The 18,520-nt window shown below is 35.2% G+C and overlaps 1 protein-coding gene across 1 annotated transcript; it reads left to right on the plus strand.

Annotated features, from left to right (window-relative positions):
* The first annotated feature begins 624 nt into the window (after nucleotides 1–624).
* Nucleotides 625–9,574, plus strand: LOC100368400 (arylsulfatase B-like). The gene is made up of 7 exons (XM_078010329.2): nucleotides 625–867; nucleotides 1,666–1,852; nucleotides 2,011–2,174; nucleotides 5,564–5,777; nucleotides 7,976–8,225; nucleotides 8,900–9,066; nucleotides 9,240–9,574. The coding sequence occupies exons 1-7, from the start codon at nucleotides 625–627 to the stop codon at nucleotides 9,572–9,574; spliced, it is 1,560 nt and encodes a 519-aa protein (XP_077866455.1).
* The last annotated feature ends 8,946 nt before the right edge of the window (nucleotides 9,575–18,520 follow it).

Consider the following 18,520-nt stretch of genomic DNA (forward strand, 5'->3'; position numbering starts at 1 on the left):
TATGTACAAGGTATTGGACAAACTATTTATGGAATTGTGACGCGTTGGTCCGGGTTCGAAATGTCCTGTGTTGTTTATTATGAGGCATTCTGAATTCGATGGAATTGAATTGTAATTGGCTAAAACGCTTTTGACTGAGTAAAAGAATGTTTTTCCAACACATTTTAAATCGAATTTAAAATAACACACAATTCAGACATTGATTTGTAATCTAAATCGAAATAAATATTGTGTAAAATAAAGGAAGTGTTAGTACTTCTTTGGGTTATCATACAGGGTATCTGATTGGACAGGACAATTATTATAAAGACATCCATGAGAGTGGGTACGATCTAAAACGACACGAAACAGATGTATCTAAACAATACCAGGGTGATTACTCAAGCCACGTGTTTACAAGTGAAGCACAGGTCATTATAAAGTCACGTGATCCAATTATCTTTATTTTATCAGCCATGCACCTGTGCAATAGTAAATAATCACATAAGTTGTGATAACAACAGTTGTCAGCCGATCTGTGAAGCACTCACTTCTCACGAAGACTCACAAAATCTACTAAGCATACTAGCAGTACTGTGAAGACAAAACCAGACTGTGTTTTATTAATTCCATCAGTATCACACAATGATTTTTGCATTACTTGAGATATTACTTTGCTTCCATATAACGGTCATTGTTGGAAGCCAACCAAACATTATTTTTATTCTCTCTGATGACCATGGGTGGAATGATATAGGGTACCATAGCCATATTATCCGTTCCCCAAACATCAACGCATTGTGTAATGATGGGGTAAGGTTAGAAAATTATTATATTCAACCTGGGTGTACACCAAGTAGAAGTCAATTAATGAGCGGTCGTTACCAGGTACGTAAACTATATATTATATATACATGATTTATGACATATAATACTTCTATGAAACCAATCCATATATTAGTTAAATGGTAATAGATTGGTTCACTGGTAGGGAGCTCGTCAGTATGCCGTATCGAGACGCTTGCAGAGATTGCGAGATCGTATTCCGTTTTAGATTATGTATTTTTTCTTATACCTTTCGAACGTTTTTACAAGTCTATTACACCAACACACATAGTGAATTTCAACACAAAACAAATTATACAATGTTTTATTGTTGTAAATAATTATTATTTTGATTTATTACACCATACTAGTTGAAGTTTGATTTTTTTGAATACACGTTGATGTTTTACTGCACATATTCAAGTGTAGGCGTTCTCATGATACTCACACACTCTGAAAATCCAATGAATCGTTTTGAAATCTAATATATACAACCTACTTCGCAGCAGCGACATTCCGACAACCAAACCTTACATGCAATTGACACATACTAATGTACAATGTATGAAAAACAGTCTGCCCATGTTAGATTGTGTATGTAGATCCGATTTGTATATAGTTTATGGTAAATCCTTACTTGGGTGATGACGACTATCTTACGAGTTATTTTATTCTTTGGAAATGGTGGAATGTGAGGAGGGATGTTCACATTCACGACGAATACCGACAGAAAAACATATATATTGACCGACAGAAAAAACATACATATTGACCTCCAATTAAAATGAAATGTACTGTATGCACTTGTCATGAGGTGAAGTGTTCGAGGTGAACAAATTAGGTTTACATTATATTTCATAGATCCATACCGGTTTACAACACTCTGTTATTCGCAATGACCAACCGAATTGTCTACCACTGGATGAAGTGACATTAGCAGAAAAACTTAAAGAAGTTGGATATGCCACTCATTTGGTTGGTAAATGGCATCTGGGTTTCTACACTCCATCGTGTCTTCCGACGCGACGTGGATTTGATTCTTTCTTTGGTATGTACAAAGTATTGGACTGAAAAAATGTTGTTTCAACACATTTTAAGAAGAATTTACAATAACACACAGTTCAGACATTGATTTGTAATCTAAATCAAAACAAATATTTTTTCAGGATAAGGAAAGTATTAGTACTTTTTTATGTTATCATACAGGATATCTGATTGGGCAGGAAGATTATTATAAACACATCCATGACGGTGGATACGATCTAAAACGACACGAAACAGATGTATCTAAACAATACCAGGGTGATTACACAACCCACGTGTTTACAAGTGAAGCACAGAACATTATAAAGTCACATGATCCAAGCACAGTAAGTATTATCATTGAAATTGTCTGTACTTGTGTATTACTTACAAACACTATACATAGCTAAAATGTAATACAATTGTTATCACATGTACAATGCAGTAGCAGTGAATAAAGTGAATGCAATATTTTTTTCAAGATTACTCCCCGTGATCAGAATGTCCGTGTATGCAATTCGAAATTATGACGTCTGCAAATAATCAGCTCTTAAAATATCAAAACACAGCTGGTTTAACAACTAGATAAGCTTTTTAGTTTAAATTGTTTGCAATATGATAAACCATAATGTTATAATACATATGCTATATACCGATTGTCTTTTTAGAGGGTCACAGTTTCTTTCAACCTCACCCTGACAACGCACGGGATTAGTTTTCTCAACTGAACTTTTAAAATTGGTTTAAATTTACTGTTGTATACATAAAGACAACTGAAAAACTGTAGTACGCCAAAGCAGGTTCGAGCACGGCGTATGTCAGTATGCACTCTCCCAGAATCAGCGACTAGTTTGCAAATTGCAAGAGTGCAATTTATCAATCCCTGTCCCGCATATTAAGAAGGGGTTTCATTAAAGTTCATTTTCCTTGGAATAGGGATTTGTAGTAAGCTATTCCATGGCCTAGAGTCAACTCACCTTAGTCAGTAAGTTGCATGAGAGCTGTTTACCCATATCAGAACTAATGTGCTATACATGCCAGCCAGGGGCTCGGCAACTGCATAGTCACAAAGCGTGGATGTGAACCGATTACTTTTCTCATTAGCCGGTTCAATTGGTCCTAACAAAATTGACTGTCACTCTCTTGAAAGAACAGCCAATTAAAAGCATAGTTTATTTCCATCTAATGTTGTATAATTTATGAAAAAATTATATACCATCACGCATGGATTGTCATTATAATCGTGAACAGATTTCAGGAGTTTTCTTGATTCCCAAGTGTCCTGCCAAGTTCTAGTCTTGTTCTAATTTCAAAACATTCAAATAAAACATCTCGGGTACAACATGCTGCATTGTTTCACTATTGATACTTTCTCGACATTATCCCCTTTTCACAAAAATATGGTGTACAGCAGGCCGCCTTGAGATATTCTCTCACCCACTGTCACATTGCTCCCGCACCCTTAACCAAACAACGTTGTGTTAAACCCCTATCAGACATATCTGTGCTAAATTGAGGAACACTACTAGGTTGTTTGGTTTATTTCGAGCTTTGAAATGTCAACAAGTCTCCACCCATTGTAATCACACTATTTTCCCATCAAGTCAGTTGTGCGGAAAAAAAATCAGTTGTCAGGAGGAGTGGGAGTGCAATTTACCCTTTCCTGTCCATGCACAGATTCCCACCTCAATCCGTTCTAGAACTGAATTTTCACTCACAATGTGGAACCCCAGCACTTGCTTGGGGCAATATTATTGTTCTTGTCTGCACTGGAGTGGGTAGTAGTCTGAAAAATATCCTTATTTTCCCCTGAAATAAATTAATTTCCTGATTAATCTCAAACATTAATTACACTTGCTTAATATGTATGTACATAAGAACGTACACAGGTATACGTGTGCTCGATGATTAGATGAAATGTAGTCTTAATATATGCACGCCGATCTATGACGATGTTCAGAAGTAAACTTGAAGAACACAAATTGAGGGCAAATGCTTCTGTCAACTGATTTTGAATCTCTGAATTACTTGGTGTTATTTAACTGTTGCCTCTATGATAAAATGCATAGCAATCGCTATACTGGATAAAATATACATATATTTCTGTGTATGTCAACATATACATTTAAGTTTATTTTACTATATACCGGTTATCATGTTCAACAATATAAAATGAAATACCGAATGCACGTTTTTCTATGAACAAGTTTTAACATATATCATAGTATGTGTTGATTTTTGTCAATATCCCAAAAGCACACTCCCATTCAAAGCATGTAAAAATTGTAATTATTCACTCAAAACAGGCACGTATATTGTTATCATCGCGTTTCTACAAAAACTTCAGATGTTATGTTATATATGTAAAAATATTTGTGAAATAACTGAAATATTTGCAAAGAGGTACAATTTTCCTACTCTGAAACATCTCTGAACATCCAACACCAGTTTCTCCCATTTTTAGTTGTCTACATTAGATGACGTGCAGTCATGTTACTGTGTGGAACATGTAGTACTTCCACTTTCAAATGCTTCTGGTACCCCAAGTTTCAGCTGCACTTCATTCACCCCCTTTGTGTTGTTTGTACAACACAGTGGTGCTTTGATACGGCTCCTTGATTTATTGAATAAGTCAAGGCAATGCAGAACAGTCAGTTTATTAAAAGTGTGCATAGCCACTTGAAACATTTATCCCACAAACCCTAAAACAGTTATCCCCACAAACCTTATTAATGGATCAGCAGGAACATGACTCAGACTCCTTTCCCATTAAGACTTTTTCTTGCTAATCAGCAAAAACAACATTATTATCTATTTCAACTACTTCCCGCATTTAACATAATTATAACACAAGAAAAAACTACAAATGTAATCTTTCTTTCCCCAAAGTTAAGAATATATTGGCCCGAAAATATTGAACACAATTCCGACAAGTGTTTTCTTATACATAAAATGTATATACAAATATATATATATATACATATCTATCTATCTATATATCTATCTATATATCTATATATCTATCTATATATCTATATATCTATATATATATATATATATATATATATATATATATATATATATATATATATATATCTATATATATATATATATATATATATATATATATTCGCTATTTCTTTGACTAGCACTAATAATTAATTATTATGACTATTTAGGAAGATGGGAACAGACTAGATTAGCAGTCACTTGACGACTATTTTCCGATCCTATTCTCACTTATGTTCTTGCATTGTATTTAGTTTTTGATTCTATTATTGTATTGGTTATAATAAGGAGAATAAACTTATTTATTTATTATTTTGATCTTTATGATGTAGCATCTATTACCACATTTGTGAAATTCTAGAACAGACAGTTTCCAATACACTAACCAAATTTGATTGGCCCAAACATTGTAACCCATGGAATTGCAGAAAGATCCATTTACAAATTTAATCATTGAAGGCGCTAGTCGTATCACAAGCCAGATCCATATCAAATCAAAATTACAGGGAAACGTCGAGTCACTTGCTTACAGCATGTTTGCAACAAAGATGTGATGGGCAAGTCATGTCAAATCAGTGTGAGGCAATCGAAAATGCAGAATTGGGTAAAACCAGTCCAATTGCGGTAGTCCAAGAAAACAAATACATTTGAATTCCACCTCTTCAAATGAGATAAGTACTCGTCCAGGAGATAGCATAGTCATAAAAGGTTTCATTCTTTTTCGCAGCCTCTGTTTTTATACATGTCCTACCAGTCAGTTCATGCTAACTATTTACAAGTCCCTGAGCATTATTCTAATATGTATAATGGAGTAATAGATGACGAGGATCGACGTATAGTGGCAGGAATGGTTACTTGTATGGATGAAGGTATAGGAAACATTACACAGACATTGAAAGAAACAGAACTCTGGAATAACACAATTATTATTTTCTCATCAGGTAAGTTTTCTACTATTGAGCATGACTCGAATAAACTGTATAGCAAAACAATTAATTTAACGGCATCATCTTTAAAGTTTAACTCATACATGTGAAACAGAATAAACACACAAGATATGCAAAATACTCCTGTTTTGGCTAAAAGTATGATAAATTATAAGTTAATAGCCCGCTCTCACTTGTTCAACACAATTCATTTTGAAAGTATTGGGAGCTCTTATTCATTAGAAAACAAGCTTACAAGAGAGTTAGCTGATTATTTTGGTCGTATAATAAGGAAGCCAATGTTTATAGCACATATACAATTTAATGCAGAAGAAATAATATTGGAGTCTCAGTCTCACGATGTTATTGTAAAACAAATAAATAAAATATCAACATGTAACTGTTTAGCACTTTTTGTTTGGACTTTAAAGCTTGAACCCAGTAACGCTAACCTAATGCTATTTTCAGTGCACTCGCCGAAATAGATTAATTTAGATAACTTAAAAGCAAAATGCTCGATACTATACATAAATCCTAATAACTATAACAATATTCCGCCAACATAATAATTATAGGCGGGTTTAGGGAAAATTTATTCATATGCGTCTCATTTTCGACTAATTGTTGGTGAAAATTGTTGACAATAAGGAAATAGTTGAAAAAATGGGATAATATGAATGGGATGATATGAAAACATTGTACACCACCTACGCACAAATAACGGTCAATAGGATAGATAGTGTCAGACCGTTAGTATAACATCGAAGAAAAATTAGATTTCGCATAAGACTACGAAGAAAATTGGAAATTGGATCAGGGGAAGGAAGTGGCAATGTTAATGTTAAAGTAATTTATTCACACGGGTAGTGTCCTAATACTTTATGCTCACTTCCTCCAATATGATCAGTAGAAGTAGTGACATGACATACTAAACTTTAGATTCTTGTACTAAAGTCTTATAGAGAAATTGAAAATTACAAGAACACAGACAACATGACTAACAATAAATGACAAAAACAATCCATAAGAACTAAACACAGCAATTGACGAGTACACTACATAGTCAAATAAGTAACTTATAGAGCGCCAACAACGCACATCCGAATGCCGTTCAATCACCGTTTAAAAACTGACTAAATGCTATCTTAAAGACCAATGGTCTTCGTGCGGCGCGTGTTCGAATTTCGTGTAAACAAAGTATTTAACATGCGTTGTATTTGTATCCCGCGGTGACTACCATCCTTTAATGCATATAACGTTTCTACTTATAACATTTCCATAAGCTACAGGAGAAGAGCAATATTTTCGAAATGTCTAGCTAATTTGAATAGTTAATTAAGACAACGATTACCAAACAGTCCATCCTAACTGTTGAGCTACTGCAAAAAAAAATCGTTAGAAGCGAGGCTAATTTGCATAAAACAGTTTTAAATAACTGTTCAGAGAAAAACTCTATTGTAAATATTTTGCTTCGAATAAAATGTATTAACTCAAATTGCATAGAGGTATGTTATTTTCTGAAATAATATTCGCTATCCGATTCATATACGCCCAAGCCTAGCTTGACTTCTAATATATTTTACATTAAAAATGTGGCAAATTATTGCGAATGCAATTTTGTAACTTAGCTTGGTAAAATATTAGGAATTGTGGTCGTTTTGGTGAATCCGATGCTCAAAAGAAGCGAAGCAATGAACAACACATATTCAATAATAATGATAATCTTTGATTGTACTGCATTTCAGTTCTAATCCGATGCAAAACTTTTTTTTTATTTCCAAATGGAGCGAAAGGGCCACGTATTATATTCCCTTTTCTAATTGCGTTTTTTTATTTACCTGAAATGCAAAAGCGAGGTATCGTCAAAGGTAAACCTGAATAACGTGTTATTTTTGTTCATAGACAAAACAAGTGATTTTGGGTGCGACAAAGACACAAACCCGTGTAATACAAACATTATTTTGTAAAACAAGAACGATGCTAAGGGTGATATCGCTATAACAGCTTCATGAGATGTTTTTTTTCTCTTTAGTTCAAATGAGTGTAGCAACATTTCTAATGTATTACATATTCTGTCCCAGCCCTAATTTCACGTGTTCATCAATATGTTTGATATAAAAAATGTTAAAAAATTCAAAATATCGGGGTGTCAGCTTGTTTTCTAATGACAAACTAACACTATATCGTGTTATATATATATATTTTCTTGTTAGATAATGGCGGAGACCCGAATGACGGTGGCAATAATTGGCCGTTGCGTGGTGAAAAGGGAACACACTGGGAAGGAGCCATCCATGGTCTTGGATTCGTTTATAGTTCTGATATTGCAAAAGATGTGAGGGGGACAGTGAATACAGAAATGATTCATGTCAGTGACTGGTTTCCCACAATAGTAAACTTAGCCGGAGGCAGTTTGAATGGAACGAAGCCATTAGATGGTTTTGACCAATGGCAAACAATCAGGTGAACAAAGTCAATGTACTTACTGGTCACATTTCGTGTCGTGTCGGACTGTGGTATCTGATTCTGTATCTGTCAGATTGATTAGTTGAGCAGACACCAACAATATATCTGCTGCATCTGGTATGCTAACTGTCACACGCAACGTAATATTACCGTAATTGGTATAGTACTGGTGTGATGGTTCAAATACCAAAATGGCAACAGTAACATAAAGACTTCCCTGGCGGCGATGATAACATACGGACACGGAGCCAACAGATGAGGTTTCAACTGGTACTGGTATAATTATACTCTGCAGACATTAAGTACAATAACGCGGTAAAACTCCACTACTCCAATAACTAGATACTTAAACTCCAACACAATTCAACGAGATCTCCGATCTGATCTCAGTGCTGAAAAACTCCCCTATATATACCCACACTGTCTATAAATAGACCATTACATCAGCATACATAATGAGTCTGGAATTTACTATAAATTTCTAGAATGTTCCATTACCTTCTATTGCCTCCTACAGTGTTCTATTACCTATTCAACCAGTTTCTAAAAAAAAAATAGAATATTCCACCCAGACACAGTACAGTTCTAGAACATTCTCAGTGACACAGAAGTGGTAAATAAGTCGTATGCGACACTAACCCACTTTGTAAATTATATTTTTCCTTTTAAAGTCAAGGAGCAGAATCTCCAAGAACTGAAATTCTCATCAATATCGACCCACTGGTACCCCCACCGTCAGATATGGAACATTTTTTTCATGGTTGGAATGGAACCTACAACACCTCAATGTGTGGCGCTATTCGTGTGGGGGATTGGAAATTAATAACGGGATATCCAGGTAATAAGACAGGCAGCCAGAAATTACCAGTAAACACAGTATATATATAGTGGCACGCCATGACACTATGTGCAGGGCGGGAACATACATGCCATTTACTGCATTTTTTATTTGATTACAAAAATGATGATATAGACAACGGTAACAACAATAATATTATTTAATTGTTTCAGGTGAGGGGTCATGGACACCACCTCCTGAATCCGGACATCAGCCAATTATACCTAATGATAAACCAGGAAAACACGTATGGTTATTTAACATCGCTGAAGACCCAACTGAGACAACAGATTTGAGTGAAGATAATTTAGATAAAGTAATTGAATTACTGATCAAAATGGACGAATATTTGTTAACCTCTGTTCCAGTTGTATATCCTCCTAACGACCCCCTTGCTGACCCATCTCTGAATGATGGTATATGGCGTCCATGGTCGCCTGAACCATACACTTATCCAGGCAACCCAAATAACCCAAACAATCCAAACATAAAAGACAACGTATTTTAATGTGTTACGTATGTAGTTGGCATTCAAAAGAGTAGACCTGTAATACAAAGACAATAAACTGTGATTTGAACAGAACTAATTCGTATCTAAATAGCAGTATATGCAGCCTTGCTTATACATACACCATATATGTATGCCCAGACATAGCTGCTTTATTTTCTTGTTAATGCAAATTTGCCGGTAACCCAGCATCAAATTCTGACGTGTGAATATGAGCCTTCTCCAACATATTATTGTTTTGAGAATAAGACTGGTGCATTGATAACAATACAATGTGGTTATATTTTATTATTATACACCTGTCACTGTAACGCCACGAGTTACAGTGTGCCGTAATTTTGCAGTATTTGCGGGGTATTTCATCCTATCATATAAGGAAATGCGAATTCCAAATATAAAGTGATTTTGCGCGTAAGCGTCCTCTAATAATAAAAACAAACATGGCTGCCACCAGGGTATGACCGGACTCCATACAAAGAAGTTCGCTGATTCTGTTCTAAACCTTATAGATTTCTGCATTCCCATGATGTATCTTTGGTGGGAAAAGATGTATAATAGTAAGGTTATTACGAAGATACCTCAAGATACCTTATTTATTTATTTATTTATTGCAAAAATAAAATAATAATAATAATAATAACTTTATTGCATCCTTAGAAATACAATGTTTCTATCAGTTAATAGCAATAAAGATTAGTTGTGATAACTACTACAAAAAGAAAGTTAGTTGTTAATAGGATAAAGCAAGTGTTACATATCAAAAGGCATTTTCATTCCTTGATTGAAATGCGTTATGAATATAATTGCCAATCTTTTTTATTATTACATCATCTTTTGAAGTCATCAAGAACTTAAATTTCTGGAGATCATCCTGTGTTTCTTCTGGAAATGTAATGTCTTGAATGATTTGTTGGCGTATTACTTTATATTGTGGACATATCATGACAAAGTGCAGTTCATCTTCTATTTTATTCTGTGTACATTGTTTGCAAATTCTATTTTCAGTAGGTATTTTTGGTTGCATATGCCTCCCTTTTTCTATTGCTAGATTGTGATTACTAGTTCGAAATTTTGTCATTGAAATTCTTTGCTTCAAATTCAAAATTATAAGAGTCTTTGAATTGTTCATAAGTTCTCAGACTTACTTACCAAGAGCAAAGCCACTCTTGGCATGGTCTACGCAATCTCTGTGAAGTCTGTGAAGATAGTGGCAACTGCTGTAAAGAGTTTGGTAATTTCTTTGATTTTCATTATGTCGTCTTTCCCCAAATAATCCATCTGTCGTACAAGAGCTAGTACATAGAATGCTAAAATAGAATGCCTTTGGTGAATAAAATCATCGGGATAAGCTTTAACTTCTTCTACTTTAGGAAAAATGTTTTTCATATCCAGAGGATTATTCATGGCCCGGAGTTTGCTGCTAGGACATACACGTTTGCTAAATACAACCTGTTGCAAGAGGTGATGTAGCGTGAATGCTCCCATCTGATCACACCTTGTTTCAGGCTATATAAAAAAGACAGTTGTTTGGTTTAAAAACCTCGCATTGACTGCATTGTAACATGAATTACGGGAGCCATGAGCTTTCACAAATTTTTCAGCACAAAGATAAGATAAATCCCAGGTTGATTGCATGTTTCTTCTGCTAAAGTCGGACAATCGTGTCAAATCATCACCTGTCATGTTTATCGGGTCACGAGTAAGGGTTTCTTGAGGAAGCTATTTAAGTTTGTGGTGCAAGCGATCGAGCTCACGCTTTCATTGAATTGGATTTGATTTGCATTAATAAGAGCAATGCCAATCCGGCCAATTGGGTGTTTGTCATTTGCGTTGGGCATACCTGACCTGACCCTAACCCTAATGCCAAGACACGTTCCTGTTAATAATTGTAGCTCAATAATGATACTCTGTTGTGCACTGTCTGTGGGTAAGTTGCATTGATGTCAACTGATTAAACAAGTCATGTTTAATTAATTTCCACCATTAACAAGTGGTTACAATGTGACAATAAATGTGTGGACAAATATTTGAGACTTATTTTGGTGTAGACAACTCTCGTTTAATTAACTTCCACCATTACAAGTTGTTAAATTGTGAAAATAAATGTGCAGACAAATCTTTGAAACTTATTTTGGTGTAAACAACTCACGTTTGACTAATTCCCACAATTGCAAGAGAATAAATGTGTGGACAAATATTGCCCATAAATTTGTGAGTAAATACCTGTCGTTTAATTAATTTTCACCTCTACAAGGTTGTTAAATTGAGAGAATAAACGTGTCGATAAATATTTGACACTTATTTAGGCGTAAGAACTCATGTTTGATCAACTTCCACCATTGCAAATTGTTAAAATAATGAAAACAATATACTGCATATTTGGATATTTGATTTAATTGTGAAACTTTCTCAGAAAATGTTAACTGCTGATTTTGAATCCTCAATCAACACTTCCGCAGACACCGTATAAATACCACAACACCACAGAAGATATTCGTCTGTTGTCTAAAATTGTTTTCGTAATATACGGAATGCCATCGACACTTTATCAAAACTTATCTTGTCTTGGGTCTTCTGTTTATCTCTTGTGACGAACTGGAAACTGTTGAACAAATTACACATCGTCCAGTTTAAGACGCAAGTTATTTTATTATATATTCATTCAGTTTTGCATGGTGGGGTTTCGTGAGGTTTATTATTTGTTCGTGACGTTCTTTGTTTATTTGTCATGGTTTGAGGGATTTCAGTTTATTTGATTTACGTTATTGTGGTAGCTCTGAGTGGGACTTGAACCCACTGCCATTTCAAGCTAATTTTGTTTTATCTCGATGGCACGCTTATGTACCAGGCCACAACGTTGGTCATTGAGTGTTGTCATTTTGCTAACTACTTCAATGTTCCAATGAGTTGAATGGGAAAGCCAAAACAATTGCTGGTTTCCGATCCCGATGAGTGTGTATCTAGTAGGATTCAAACCCATGGCGTTTGTATTGCGTGGTTTTTCATTTCCCATGTTTGCTACACCGTAATATTTATTGTGATTTTGTGAGTGTTTAATGATGTCTTCCTCACCTGTCACGCCATGACCGAGTTTCAACCACACGGCCATTTTGCAATGAAGTGCGTGACCCCACTGACTATATGATCGTTCTGTTCAACTGTTAGGCTACGATTTATTACCGTTATTATAATTATATTGTCACGTGATTTGTTCCACCTTATGTGTTATGTCTTAAGGTAGAGATGCAGTTTACCTGACAGGTATTTTAATTAGTTAATTAGGAAACCAAGATGGCCTCTCTTGTCCACAAAACTATATATTTTCGGAAAGCTTATTGTATGAATTTTAAAATTGTATTAGTATTTTTTATTTATGGACACTGTAGTTTGAAATATGCACAAAAAATTAGCTCCTAAACCATGCTTTTTTCCTGTCAAAATTGGTTTATGGGTACATCTGTTTACTATGAAGAAAGTGCCGTCTTGAAAACTGTCTACCAGTTGTCAATTTTGCAGGGCAGCAGCCCAAATTTCACTACTTCAAGTTTATGCATAAATTAACACCCAGGCTAGCTGTCTGTACGATTGTTGTAACACTGTTCAACCAAAAGCAATGCCCGACAGCGTTTTGAAGATAAACACATTGTCAATCATTTGTGAAAATTTCATAACAAAAGGTCAAAGCGTCTAGGAGCTATTTTTTTTTTAAGTTCTGGGATGTCCACTAAAAAGGAGCTGAGATAATTGCTAATTTGCATAACAATTCACTCAGTAAGAAGTTTGGTAATGCTCATAATTAAAATGGCTGTAACAGATCCAAATTTAAATGTATTAAATGTTTTGTTAAAAGTTAAATATAGTGCATAATATGGAGATCCCGTCATTTCTTTTTTCCACCATGTTTCTTTTTTATTATTTATGTACAGCCTTGCTAAATCTTGCTAAGCATTCAAAAGAGAGAATGTTTGCACCCATTATCTATATTTTAAAATAGTTTTTTTGAGTATGTTCCACTATTCACAATTGTACAAAATTTTAACAGTCTATAGCCAAGACTGTTTGGATAATAAAAAACAAAAATGTCACTCCCAAGTGCCCCAAACCTGCATTTCTACCTTAAAGAAGAGCAGAGGTGTGGCTTTTGATACTCTGTACATGAAATTTGAGATCTATGAATGAATTCTGTCGATAAAAACAATTTGTATATGCAGCGAAATGCCCTAAATATCGGGTATAAAACGGACTGTGAAGCAGACGACAAACTTCCGCTTTTCCTGGCGTCATTTCGCCTCTAGAGGGCCAGTCAGATGATGTCATCAGTGAACACTGATAATTGAACCCATTCATGCTAGTACGTCAATCCCATAGAAATGCTACTATGAAAGACCTTGTTAACTGACTACTTAAAAGTTGAAACATGGCGAAATGTTGTGCGTATGAATGCCATAACGATTCATGTTATGTTTCTCGAAATCCCAGAAAAAAAATCACGTTGTTGGTTGCGAGAAATCGGCAGAAGAACTAACCTGAAAGTACAGCGTACAGCGCTCTAGCTATAGTAAACAGTGAGTAAATAAATATTGTTTGAGTTAAAAACTAAATTAGAAATACGCTAATATCACTTGAACTACAGTACTCATTTCGCCCAACTTCCCACTTTAAATCGACCGCTTATCGCTTAATTTCCGACCGCACTGTATTTTCCGACCGGAAAACGACCGCATTTTATTGTAATTTTTCTCTCACTGACTCATTGAAAACACCGACCGGTCGCCCAAACACTGGTCACTTGCACAGGAGTGATCGAAATAGTGGTTTTGAGTGATATAATTTGGGGATACAACGGGCACTAACAATTATTAAATTCCAAACTACTCTTCAAATCTATACCACATTGTATCGTTCGCGGACGAAACTTCATTTGTGTCCAATATTAAATAACTGACTTTGCGTAATTATTACAATGTTGAAATTTTTAGAGCCGGTACAACATTGTAAACAAATTTGCGTAGTTAGAAAAGCAGCGCACTAAGTAAACGACCTCAAAATATACAAGTTTGCGTACAGCACCGTCAGAACTAATAACAATTTTACACGATCCGGCGACGCGCCTGTTCAGTGCGTGACTTGGGGGTCAAACTTCGGTCAACACACACTTGATGTCAGCATCGCCGCGCAGTAAGTTACGCAATGAAGTACTTAAAGTTCTATTGCGTCCCAAAATGATGTCGTTGATCACTCAGTCTTTTGCAAAATATTATAACTAGTTTCCAAGCTTTTGATGCAGCCAAATTTATTTAACTTTGTTGCAATATAATCTTTTTAATTTCCCAGTCCTTTCTGTTCATTCATTGTCTTGACAATTTATGTGAATTGCTGTGCGAGCTTTTCGTACCCAACAGCGGTTAGACGGCGTCATGAAATGATAATCTATGCATAAAAGGCGGGCGACCTGCGGCTGTTTGATTTCCTACTCTCTCCTAAGCTAGCGATATGTGAGAATTGTTATTAATATATTACCCGATGTACTTGTAAATCGGACAGTCATACCGCAAATGTGTTGAAACACTTTTGGGGCAGTAAGTAACGTCAGAATATTATTTAAAATAAAATATTCCATCCCAATCAAATCTAGGTCAAAGGGTCAAATTGCGTGCATATAATTATAGATAGTTAAAAACTAAATATATTTGAATTTTTGACGGCTATTCAACGTTTGTGCAAACCAGAATAAAAAAAGGTAGTGTATACATTAGCGATATGACTGAGATATCATGGCATTTGTTTACAATATTGTACCGGCTCTAGTATTGGACACAGATAAAGTTGTTTGCGAATGATACAGAGTGGTATAGATTTGAAGAGCCGTTCAGAATTTATAATAGTTAACACTCGTTGTATATGCCCAAACATTTTGACTACTCCTGTGCCGGTGACCAGTGTTTGGGCAAGAGGTCGGTGTTTTCGATAAGTTAGCGAGAGAAAAAAAAACGGTAAAAATGTGGTCGTTTTCCGGTTGGAAAACACAGTGAGGTCGGAAATTAAGCGATCGTTTAAAAAGTGGGAAGTTGGGCAAAATGAGTACTGTGGTTCAAGTGATATTAGCATATTTCTCATTTAATTTTAACTCGTACAATATTTATTCACTCATTGTTTACTATAGCCAGAGCGCTGTACGTGTCTTCACTTTCAGGTTAGTTCTTCCGCCGATTTCTCGCAACCAGCAACGTGAATTTTTATTTGGGATTTCGAGAAACATAACATGAATCGTTATGGCATTCATAACACAACACCTCTCCATGTTTCAACATTTAAGTTGTCAGTTAACAAGGTCTTTCATAGTAGCATTTCTATGGGATTGACGTACTAGCATGAATGGGTTCAATTATCAGTGTTCACTGATGACATCATCTGACTGGCCCTCTAGAGGCGAAATAACGCCAGGAAAAGCGGAAGTTTGTCGTCTGCTTCACAGCCCGTTTTATACCCGATATTTAGGGCATTTCGCTGCACATATATTGTTTTTATCGACAGAATTCATTCATAGATCTCAAATTTCATGTCCAGAGTGTCAAAAGTCACACCTCTGCTCCCCTTTAAGTATCTTTATTGTAATTTGTATATACCAATTTGTATATACGGAAACAACCCCGATTGAAGGTCATGTATTTTGTGACATCACCAATTTGTGTGTAAGTACGGCTTCTAGAACTGTGCCCTAATCTACAAGAACGGAATATTAATGGGAAAAAAGAACAATTCCTTCGAAAAGAAAGAATTCTAGCAGAAAACGGACATAGCTAGCGCTGCACAGGTGCACTTCATGAAGCTGAGGGCGCTGTCTTCAATCACAAATACGTAAAATAAACAAATATCTATATTGGTTATAAGGTCACATCTAGCGTCGATCATAAACATATTACCATATCAAGTGGTACGTATGTACAATGTTCAGCAAAGGCGAACACCAACAGTATAACAATGCAGAATAGAATGATTAATGTTGAGGCTGGTAACAATTCACATGCGCTAATATGCACTCAAGGCAATGGTAACAATCGATTATATTCGTAACGCACTTATCTGGCTTGCGGTTGAGAGAGTTCACACTTCGGCGTTTACTTCATGAGCGCCGCCATCTTGTTTCCCATGAAAACCGGATCTCGCGTTTTGCGTCAGCTCGGTCCGAGTAGAGATCGAAAACGCTATTTTTCAGTAGTTACTAAATTACGATTCAAGTCAAAACGATTTCAATAAAAGTACCAAGTGTCCTCTGTTGACTGGACGAAATCGTTCAGTTCAGATTCAAAGATATCCAGCACTAATACTTACGTTTTATGCACAGTCACTTGGGGGCTGAAAATCAATAAATACTAATTTTCAAAAAAAAATCATCCGCTATACGTATATAAATTATTTATGATTTTTTTTGAAAATTAGTATTTATTGATTTTCAGCCCCCAAGTGACTGTGGTTTTATGGAGCGGCTCAATCCCCACATGTGCTCAGTCGACATTTGTAGTGCGAGAGAGAGCGCGCGATCGCTCGCATCCCTAACTTAACTAATAAAAATACATCATGAAATGGGGCAACACTTTTATGAAATAACCATCGTAAATCACAAATAACACATAATAACACTTCATAATTAATAAAACAACATTTTCAGTAAATCGTAGGGCTTTCATTTATCCCAAAAAGCATCCTTCACCTAACTACATAGTTCAAAGTAAAAGCTGACCCAAACTAGCCGTAGAGGGCACAGTCTCGTTATACTAAATAAAAGAACATCTCACTTATGTTGGTATCATTAACCAAAGACATTAGAATGAGAAATCTTGTCTTTGCATTAACAAATGCCCTTCCATACAAACCATGACGTTGATCATGACACTTCAAAAAACAACATCACAGAGACCAGATATTGGTTGTTTGTATTGCAGTGATTTACGATCATTGATGTAAGATTTCTTTAACAAACTTGCGCCAATAGGCCACGACAAATAGTTACCACTTGTAGGTTTACGCTGTTATTTTAGTCAATTTCGAATAATCCTGCCAAATAACCCGAATACTGTACATAATCGCTATATAATGCATCTGGCCTGGGATTGGCGACAAGAGCACGACTTTTCTAATAAGCATTCAACATATGTAATACTCTTAGACAAATAATTCATTAGTTGTCTGAGATTAAATTTTTTGTAATTGTGTTAATTCCATGCCCTGCTTAAATAAGCATGTCGAAACACAGTCATGTTAGTTGAATCCTACATTTAGCTGATGAAATCATATGTTTTAATATGTGTACATTTCTCCAGGACGTGCCACAGCTAAAAACATAGCGAAACTATTGAAACCTTGCCTGCAAGGAAATAGTTGATACAACTGGTTCAGTTAATACGAAGAATTGGCTAAATGTTCTACACTTTTTCTACTTAATCTCTTCGCATTACACTCTTTTTCAAGCTGTTGCATATTTTTCCTCTCATTGCATTTTTTCTTTTCGTATTGTTCTATATTTTTTCTACTTAATCGCTTTGAATGTCTTTCTTTCTCCAGATGTGAAATATTTTGCCTCTTTGTTTTTTTCTAAACTCTGATTGATGATAACACTGGTCTTTATGTTTCTGTTACATATATTGTTTTGTATATCACCTCTTACGATCAATAACATCAGCTTTTACATGCCTCGATTTGCCTGTATAATTCTTTACTTAACATATCATATTGAAGAGTTGAACTAACATCAGCCTTATTTTGAACCTGATCTTTCACATCAGTAGATAAATCTTGCCAACTAAGTATGTGATATGGTTCTTGACTGTAATTGGTGGTTTCATAAGAATTACTAATTATTTTTATCAACTGATAACATAAGCCCATTCTTTTAAAACCTTTTCGATATCAATAAGTGATATCATCAATGACTGTCATCATTGAATT

Source organism: Saccoglossus kowalevskii, chromosome 5, assembly GCF_978046115.1.
Source record: "Saccoglossus kowalevskii chromosome 5, keSacKowa6.1, whole genome shotgun sequence".
In the NCBI taxonomy this organism is placed as follows: Eukaryota; Metazoa; Hemichordata; class Enteropneusta; family Harrimaniidae; genus Saccoglossus; species Saccoglossus kowalevskii.

Excerpts from the sequence above, each read along its gene's own strand:
- LOC100368400 (XM_078010329.2), top strand. The coding sequence starts at position 625 with ATGATTTTTGCATTACTTGAGATATTACTTTGCTTCCATATAACGGTC. Across the intron at positions 5,778-7,975 it reads AATTATTATTTTCTCATCAG|ATAATGGCGGAGACCCGAAT; the intron begins GTAAGTTTTCTA and ends TTTTCTTGTTAG. Across the intron at positions 9,067-9,239 it reads ATTAATAACGGGATATCCAG|GTGAGGGGTCATGGACACCA; the intron begins GTAATAAGACAG and ends TAATTGTTTCAG.